Raw genomic sequence first — 9,478 nt, 5'->3', positions numbered from 1 at the left:
GGAGCTCCGGCCCGCCTGATGCAGAGGTGGTGAGCTCTCGCTCGCCGCCACCCCCACAATGTGGAGGTGAGGATTGGACCACATTTCTTTCAGCAGTGACCCGCGAAGCCAAGGTGGCAACAAGCAACAACTCGGAGGCAAGGCACACGAGGGGCTTGATGTGGCGAGATACTCGTGTATATGCCAAGTAGGTTAGGGTTGGTTCGGCAATGATTGTGTGAAATACTCAGGTATGGTATGAACAACGTATGGTTGAGCTGGTCGCCACAACGAACTAAAGATTGTGTCTGAAATATGGCACCAATGTATTTCTTAGAATTTCCAATCCAAGTACCTATTTATATTTTTTATTATTTTTGGTCTATTTGTATTACTGTTGATGATTATTAATATACAATGGAACTTTCACACACAAAAATGAAATTTAATACTGCAAAACTCGTTTCAGGGGTGCACAAAGAAGTTTTGCTGTATGACCGTTTCAGGGATCTGATAGAGATGCTCTTATATAAATGTGGACAAAGTATACATTTGTACTAAAATAATATAGAAGTCTTACACCTGAGTTATTTCTAAAAGCAAGCGATGCAAAATCAAGACGAAGTTCTTACAGCTGTCAGATTGTAATAGATCTGCTGTGCAGATTCTGAATATAAATGTAAATTTCTATACATTCAGATCAGAAATGATCATTTGTTAGACTACACTATTTTAAAAGAACATTATGAAGCAACTCTTTTATTATATGAACCCGCCAACATCTTGGTGTACTTACAAGATATACTCTAGAGCTTCACTTACAGGTTATAGGAAAAACCGAGTTCCCTTAATTTGCAGACTTGAGAAAACATACAGCACGGAAGAACACAAAGCTGATCACTCTGCACCATGCAGGATTTCACTTCCAGCTTTCCTCTAGCTTTAACACAGGTGGGAGGTGAAGCACCTTTACCAACTACACCTCAATAAAAAGAAATTCATAAGAGAATGTTAGGATGTCAGCAAGTTGCAAGGATATTACAGTCATAAGATCACCTTGTGTATATGCGCCAGCATTCAAGAGAAATACATTGTTAGCCATGCAATGAACAATTTCAACTATCCATGGGGAGAAAAATGTATTGACGACGTTTCATATTTCAATACTCCCATAGTATACAAAGAGAGGTTGTTTTCCTTTTTATATCTTAGGATCAAGCAGTTGATGATTAAGAACATACCGAAAATAGTTTTTATTTCTGTATTAGTGTATTGTGATATGATCTTTTTGTTTTGGCACAATTTGTTTTGCTTGATTCATTGGCTGATATATTTTTGCTTCCTGCAGTGTTGGTTCAGAGAAGACCAGGGCAGCTAGCCAAAAAGCTCAGAGCAAGCAAGCCGCATCTGGATTCAAATACTTATGTGGTTAACCTCATGCCTTGTTCTAGTGTCTAATGTCTGTTATGGAATATATAAGTATCCTTAGTGAAGTCTATGTAATAGCAAATTTAGTAGAGAGCAGACTTTAGTCAGTGACTTGTTCTAGTGTCTAATTTATGTGCTCGTTAAGTGTTAAATGTTTAACAGTTATGGAATACATGAACATCCATTGATAAAATGACTACAGTTTCAACATTTTGTAGACAATATTAGCATGATACATAGCAGAAGTTCATATATATAATAAGTAATTTAACCAAAGAATTAACCCTCTTATGCCTAACATGAGAGTTAAGCAAGGCATTATAGTCTTAAAGATATGATGATACAATGTGTTAACTCAATTGGATATTTAGATAAGTGTATTAATATATTTTATTCGCAACAGGCTGATAAAAATATCATGAATTGCTTATAGAACGACAAACCTAGTTTGTTATTTCCACTCTTCCTATTTCTTTATGCAAAGCGTTCACACATCACAAGATTCAAGTTTGACCAACAACTAGACCGATAAAGTGTGGATTATATGACACAAAGGTAATATCATTCGAAAACGATTTTCAATTCGAATTCAATAATATCATTTTCTGGTCAAATAAACGACATTTTATTAGTCTAATTGTCGGCCAAACTTGAATCATGAAATGCTAAACGCCTTACAAAAAGAAAATGGGGGCACATTTTTAGTAGACATTCAACTATTCAAGTTTACCTCATAGCTTGTTATACCATGGTGAGTATTGGTGTTCCTAAGCATTAGCGCATTACTAAGTATACAAATGTGGATTTTCCACAACTATTTGGGCTCACAGCCTATGTTGCATGTAGTTTTTCCAAGTTCTCAAAAATAAATGATTGCAGGATATAGATTATGTTGTTATCTTGTTCACCTACAAAATTTCATCCAAGAATATGATAATTTGTGACCTGTGCAAAAACAAACAAGAGGCAAGTGAATAATATCTCATGCTATTCACATAAACACTCGTTTTTCTTGTGCAGCCCACAAATGGTCTTATTTATTGATGAAATTTTGTAGGTGCACAAGATATGAGTGTGCATATATGGAACATGGGGGCATGTGAACCCACTTTTTGAAAAGTTCCATTTGTGATGTCAAAACATGTTTTAAAAATCGAAACACAAAATGATTTCCAAGATGATCTCAAATGTGTGCCCTGGACATGAGTTTCGTGACGAAAAAACTTTTTATTTTGTCTCGGCAAAAAAGTGAAATTTTGCAGGGCTATATAGTAGTATATATGTGACGTATTTTGTCTTTTTTAGATTCTGAAATAAAAAAATGGTTTCTCCGCGAAAACTTTCTACGCACACATGAAACATGCGTACGTACCCGGATATTTTTATTTCAGAATTTTTTAACATTTGGAAAATGCATTTCCAACTAGGGTTCACATGCACCCATGTTCAAACCGGACTTTTCCCACAAGATATAGCATATCTTATACCCATAATACTTTCACATCTCTTGAGAGCTCAGAGAAAGCCACATGCAACATGAGCTGCAAGTACAACTAGTTACGCATTTTATCTTCTACAAAAATATCAGCTCTCATCTATAGAAAGAATGACACATCGGAAGACGAGAGATAGAATCTTGTGATGGTAACCATGCATAAATTCTCAAGAACGAGGATATCATAGTGCAGTGCCAGTGTTTTACCCTAGTTTTTGTCCTTCAGATAACTTCTGCCTGGTATCATTTAAGGCAAACTAAGAACTGACTGCTACTTTTGTCCTGTGCTAACAAGTTTAGCCTATCGGATAGCATTGCAAAGTCATTAGGATTTTAATTGATTGAAATTGCGCTGCTGGCCTAAGTCTCACTTAGAACATAGCATTAACCTCTACCTGAACTATTTTTCCCATGCGCACATTACATGTAGGAACTCAATTGATTGGATGTTTTATCTCAAACTTGCCTATGAGATGCATATTTGCATACTTGTATTAACAAGGTATTTATTAGAACTTATGCATGAATAACAACATAAGGTATTCTCTTTCCTTTTTCCAGAACACGTGCTTTGAAAAGATGAGAGATACTTTATACTTTGTGCATTTAGTGATACGCTAATGCTCAAGAACCGAGGAAAAACATCATGGCGTAACAAAGCTAAAAGATAACTAGCATATCTATTGAAAACAAAACAAAAAAGCACATAACAAACTAGGCTGGTCTTAAATGAAAAAACGGTTATTTTCTGGGTATTCATTAACAAAACAGTTTATCCAAAATGGTTGCATATGCAACAATGGACACAATCTGCATTGGCATTGCAGGGCAATTAAGTACTATAATTTTTGTCCATAAAACTATGATTCATTTGAAACCCTAGAGAGCAAAACAAGATTCATATTGTAAAATATGTTCCTTCTATGCTAAGCCTTTAATAAACTAATTTGATGCCATCGCCAACTATATGTGATAAGATAACGAATATTCTAGACAAAACATTGGATGGTACATAACCAAGAGGTCACAAGGAGCCATCTGCGAGAACTACTTTTAGTAACCTAACCCCTCCTCAAAGACGCAAACTAATTATTCAATTTCTCCATCTCCGCACTGATGCTTTCAGATGCTCAAATTAAATGGATGTTCAAAAGATTTCGTCCAATTACTTGAAAAAACTAAGTCCAATATTCAAGGTTGGTTGTTGAACACAAGGCGCTACCAAGTAACAGTCCCAGAATGTATACATAACACCCAAACAGTGCGCATATTTCACTCTTTACTAGTCCAATCTAGTCGAAACTAATCCCAGCGCCAACCGTCACATTCTCAATATCTACCAACAGTTACGAGCTCGGATCTGAACAAATCGAGAACTAGATCAAACAAGAACCGTGCGATCTCACCAGTCACTTCTTGTCCTCGTTGGCGTTGGCGTCCTTGAGGGCATGGGTGTCGCCGCGGGACGGGATGGGGTTGGAGCCCTTGACAAGCCAGCCTAGGGCGAAGAAGGCGGCGCCGGCGAGGATGGCGGTGCCCCAGGCGTGCGAGTACATCCGGCTGTACTGCCGCACCGCGAACCGCCACTGCTCCCGCAGCGTGGCCGCGTCCGGCGGCGCCCCGTCGGGCGGGTTAGGGTACCCGCCGCCCCCGCCGAACCCCCGGATTCGAGGGGCTCCCTCTGGCGCCGGCGGCTGAGGGGGCGGCCGCGGAGGAGGAGGAGATGGCGAGGGCGTGGTGGCCTTCTCTTGGCTCGCCATTCCAAGACGGATCTTTCGGTGATTTAGGCGAGCCCCTGAGGGTTGGGGAAGGCGGTCGGAGACGGTCGGCTTTCCGACGGTGACAGACGCAGCGTCGGCCGAGATGGACGCGGGATGGGGACGGACGTGGCGGCGCCGCCGAGTTCCGGCTAGAGGGGGGAGGACAGAGGACAGGGAGAGGCCGATGGGCTATAGAGATGTGGATCCAGCACCGAGCATAAAAAGGCCCTTGACGAGATATCTAGGGCGTGAGATATTTTGGGCTGCCACGTTTACTTTCCTGCTATCAGGATTCTGCCAGCCACTGCTGTTTTTTTTCGGTTTTGGGGTTTTCTGCTTTTTTCGGTGTTTGCCGGTGAACATCTTTGAACTTTTTAAATCTTGAGTTCTTTAAAGTTTGAAACTTATCACTTCTGAAAAAAATTTAAAAAATTCAATGCGTTTTTAAAATCTGAACTTCAAATTTAAAAGTTTTAAAAAAATGAAATCTAAACAGGAAAAAAAGGAAAAACCGAATAGGAGAAAACTAGGAACCGGAGCACCGATCAATTGCAGCCACATGCAGAAAGTGAAGCGAAGCAGGCGATCAACCGAAAAGGTATGGGCCTAGTTTCGAGTGAGAAAACAAGATAAGAAGAAGAGTGAAGTGTGAAGAAATGTAGCAAAAGGGTGAAGAGAGGAAGAGGAGGACTTTAAGTGGAGAGAGGGGGGGGGGGGGGAATAATACGCCTGCTAAAAGACTTGGCTTGGGAACATGTGTTGTCAGGTGGTTGCCTCATCGATTGGTCTCATGGTGTTGGTATCATGAGGCTAACACTTTCTATGATCTTCATTGTGCATGCTCTAATGCTCTCGCACTGCTCTTGATGTGGAGCAAGGTAGCATCATAAAGTAAATATGATGCACGGTCAAATTGGTATCCATCTTGCACCTGCGAGGTTTAGTCCATGTTGGTCCCCTAGCTCCGCCACGATCTACGAGGCTTCCACAATAAAGAAGTTGAAAGTTAGACAAGCCTTGATACAAAAACACGTGGATTTCTAAGATAAATGTGGATACTAGTTTGACCATTTATCACATCTCTGAGTACTTCCGGCTTTGGCTGCAACTCAATGAGGTCCACCTCAACGAGGAGACCAATGACTCCATCTTTTCGAACACCAATCCCAATGGTGAATACTCCACGACCTTAGCCTGGGGGGGACTGATACGTCTCCGACGTATCGATAATTTCTTATGTTCCATGCCACATTATTGATGATATCTACATGTTTTATGCATACTTTACATCATATTTATGCATTTTCTGGAACTAACCTATTAACGAGATGCCGAAGAGCCGATTCTTTGTTTCTGCTGTTTTTGGTTTCAGAAATCCTAGTAAGGAAATATTCTCGGAATTGGACGAAATCAACGCCCAGGGGCCTATTTTCACACGAAGCTTCCAGAAGACCGAAGAGTCAACGAAGTGGGGCCACGAGGCGGCCAGAAGGTAGGGCGGCGCGGCCCAGGTCTTGGTCGCGCCGACCTGTCTCCTGGGCCCCTCGTGTGGCCCCCTGACCTGCCCTTCCGCCTACAAATAGCCTTCATCGAGAAACCCCTAGTACCGAGAGCCACGATACGGAAAACCTTCCAGAGACGCCGCCGCCGCCAATCCCATCTCGGGGGATTCAGGAGATCGCCTCCGGCACCCTGCCGGAGAGGGGAATCATCTCCCGGAGGACTCTACACCGCCATGGTCGCCTCCGGAGTGATGAGTGAGTAGTTCACCCCTGGACTATGGGTCCATAGCAGTAGCTAGATGGTTGTCTTCTCCTCATTATGCTTCATTGTCGGGTCTTGTGAGCTGCCTAACATGATCAAGATCATCTATCTGTAATGCTATATGTTGTGTTTGTTGGGATCCGATGGATAGAGAATACTATGTTATGTTGATTATCAATTTATATCTATGTGTTGTTTATGATCTTGCATGCTCTCCGTTATTAGTAGAGGCTCTGGCCAAGTTTTTGCTAGTAACTCCAGAGGGAGTATTTATGCTCGATAGTGGGTTCATGCCTCCGTGAATCTGGGGGAGTGACAGAAACCTCTAAGGTTATGGATGTGCTGTTGCCACTAGGGATAAAACATTGATGCTATGTCCGAGGATGTAGTTATTGATTACATTACGCACCATACTTAATGCAATTGTCTGTTGTTTGCAACTTAATACTGGAAGGGGTTCGGATGATAACCTGAAGGTGGACTTTTTAGGCATAGATGCATCTTTGGATAGCGGTCTATGTACTTTGTCGTAATGCCCAATTAAATCTCACAATACTCATCATATCATGTATGTGCATGGTCATGCCCTCTCTATTTGTCAATTGCCCAACTGTAATTTGTTCACCCAACATGCTATTTATCTTATGGGAGAGACACCACTAGTGAATTGTGGACCCCGGTCCATTCTTTACATCTGAAATACAATCTACTGCAATTGTTCTACTGTTTTCTGCAAACAATCATCATCCACACTATACATCTAATCCTTTGTTACAGCAAGCCGGTGAGATTGACAACCTCACTGTTTCGTTGGGGCAAAGTACTTGGTTTGTGTTGTGCAGGTTCCACGTTGGCGCCGGAATCCCTGATGTTGCGCTGCACTACATCTCGCCGCCATCAACCTTCAACGTGCTTCTTGACTCCTACTGGTTCGATAAACCTTGGTTTCTAACTGAGGGAAACTTACTGCTATACGCATCACACCTTCCACTTGGGGTTCCCAACGGTCGCGTGCTGTACGCGTGTCAAGCTAAATTTCTGGCGCCGTTCTTGAGTGAGATCAAGACACGCTGCAAGGGGAGTCTCCACATCGCAATCTCTTTACTTTGTTTTTGTCTTGTTTTATTTTATTTACTACTTTGTTTGCTGCACTAAAACAAAACACAAAAAAAAAAATTAGTTGCTAGTTTTACTTTACTTTCTATCTTGTTTGCTATATCAAAAACACAAAAAAATTAGTTACTTGCATTTACTTTATCTAGTTTGCTTTATTTACTATTGCTAAAATGAGTAATCCTGAAGTTGAAGTTCGTTTGTTTAAGCAACAAGGGGAAGAATGTTTAAGAGATGCTTGGTATAGAATTAGTAATGCCCATAATAGGTACACTAAGAAACACTCCACCACTATTTTACTTAGGAATTTTTATGTTGGTATCTCTAGCTGGAATAGGTGTGTTCTTGATTGTCTCGCGGGAGGTAACTTCCTAAGTACGCCTGCCTTAGAAGCTAGTTGCATTATTGAGAGTTTATTTGGAATACCACCTGTTAATGAAGTTAAAATTGAAACCTCTCTTGAAGATGTCATGAAAAAGTTGGAAACCATAGAACAAAACCTTCCAAGTATTGATACTACTTTGGGAGCATTACTTGATAGCACTGATAAACTTGATAAATCTCTAGGTGGAATTAATGAGAAAATTGCCATTTTGGAATCTTGTGCTATTCATGATAATCAAACCCAAAGGATTAGTGAACTTGAAGAGGCTATGGGAACATTGGGTTCAACATTTTCATCTATAAAATTTAGAGAGAAAGCTTATGTGGGTAAGGAGCAAAAGTTCATGTATGTCTCTAAGGGGCCTAAACCAAAAAGCTATTATAGGCCTAAAATTGATAAAACTCTTAAAACCACTATAGATAAGGGAGCATCTAAGACACCTAATGGGATAAATTTTGAAAATGATGTTGACACTTCGTCTCTTGATAATACTTGATACACACTTTCTGCGCCTAGCTGAAAGGCGTTAAAGAAAAGAGCTTATGGGAGACAACCCATGTTTTTACTACAGTACTTTGTTTTATTTTTGTGTCTTGGAAGTTGTTTACTACTGTAGCAACATCTCCTTATCTTAGTTTTGTGCTTTGTTGTGCCAAGTAAAGTCGTTGCTAGTAAGGTTCATACTAGATTTGGATTACTGCGCAGAAACAGATTTCTTTGCTGTCACGAATCTGGGCAAAATTCTCTGTAGGTAACTCAGAAAATTATGCCAATTTACGTGAGTGATCCTCAGATATGTACGCAACTTTCATTAAATTTGAGCATTTTCATTTGAGCAAGTCTGGTGCCTCAATAAAATTCGTATTTACGAACTGTTCTGTTTTGACAGATTCTGCCTTTTATTTCGCATTGCCTGTTTTGCTATGCTTGATGGATATTTCGATTCCATTGGCTTTCAGTAGCTTTGTGCAATGTCCAGAAGTGTTAAGAATGATTATGTCACCTCTGAACATGAATATTTTGATTGTGCACTAACTCTCTAATGAGTTGTTTTGAGTTTGGTGTGGAGGAAGTTTTCAAGGATCAAGAGAGGGAGATGATACAACATGATCAAGGAGAGTGAAAGCTCTAAGCTTGGGGATGCCCCGGTGGTTCACCCCTGCATATATCAAGAAGACTCAAGCGTCTAAGCTTGGGGATGCCCAAGGCATCCCCTTCTTCATCGACAACATTATCAGGTTCCTCCCCTGAAACTATATTTTTATTCCGTCACATCTTATGTGCTTTGCTTGGAGCGTCGGTTTGTTTTTGTTTTTGTTTTGTTTGAATAAAATGGATCCTAGCATTCTTTGTGTGGGAGAGAGAGACACGCTCCGCTGTTGCATATGGACAAATATGTCCTTAGGCTTTACTCATAATATTCATGGCGAAGTTTCTTCTTCGTTAAATTGTTATATGGTTGGAATTGAAAAATGATACATGTAGTAATTTGCTAAAATGTCTTGGATAATGTGATACTTGGCAATTGTTTTGCTCATGATTAAGCTCTTGCAT

At 40.5% G+C, this 9,478-nt stretch overlaps 1 protein-coding gene across 1 annotated transcript; it reads right to left on the bottom strand.

Moving 5' to 3' along the window:
* Positions 1-490: 490 nt before the first annotated feature.
* Positions 491-4,860, bottom strand: LOC127314043 (uncharacterized). Its single transcript, XM_051344509.2, has 2 exons — positions 4,309-4,860; positions 491-955 (listed from the first exon to the last, which is right to left on the bottom strand). Exon 1 carries the CDS (start codon positions 4,660-4,662, stop codon positions 4,312-4,314), a length of 351 nt encoding a protein of 116 aa, XP_051200469.1. The 5' UTR covers positions 4,663-4,860; the 3' UTR covers positions 491-955; positions 4,309-4,311.
* Between the last annotated feature and the right edge of the window lie 4,618 nt (positions 4,861-9,478).

This window comes from Lolium perenne, chromosome 7 (assembly GCF_019359855.2).
Source record: "Lolium perenne isolate Kyuss_39 chromosome 7, Kyuss_2.0, whole genome shotgun sequence".
Taxonomy (NCBI): domain Eukaryota; kingdom Viridiplantae; phylum Streptophyta; class Magnoliopsida; order Poales; family Poaceae; genus Lolium; species Lolium perenne.
Note: the sequence above shows the minus strand (reverse complement) of the source record. Positions and strands in the feature narration are given on the sequence as shown.

Excerpts from the sequence above, each read along its gene's own strand:
- LOC127314043 (XM_051344509.2), bottom strand. The coding sequence starts at position 4,662 with ATGGCGAGCCAAGAGAAGGCCACCACGCCCTCGCCATCTCCTCCTCCT.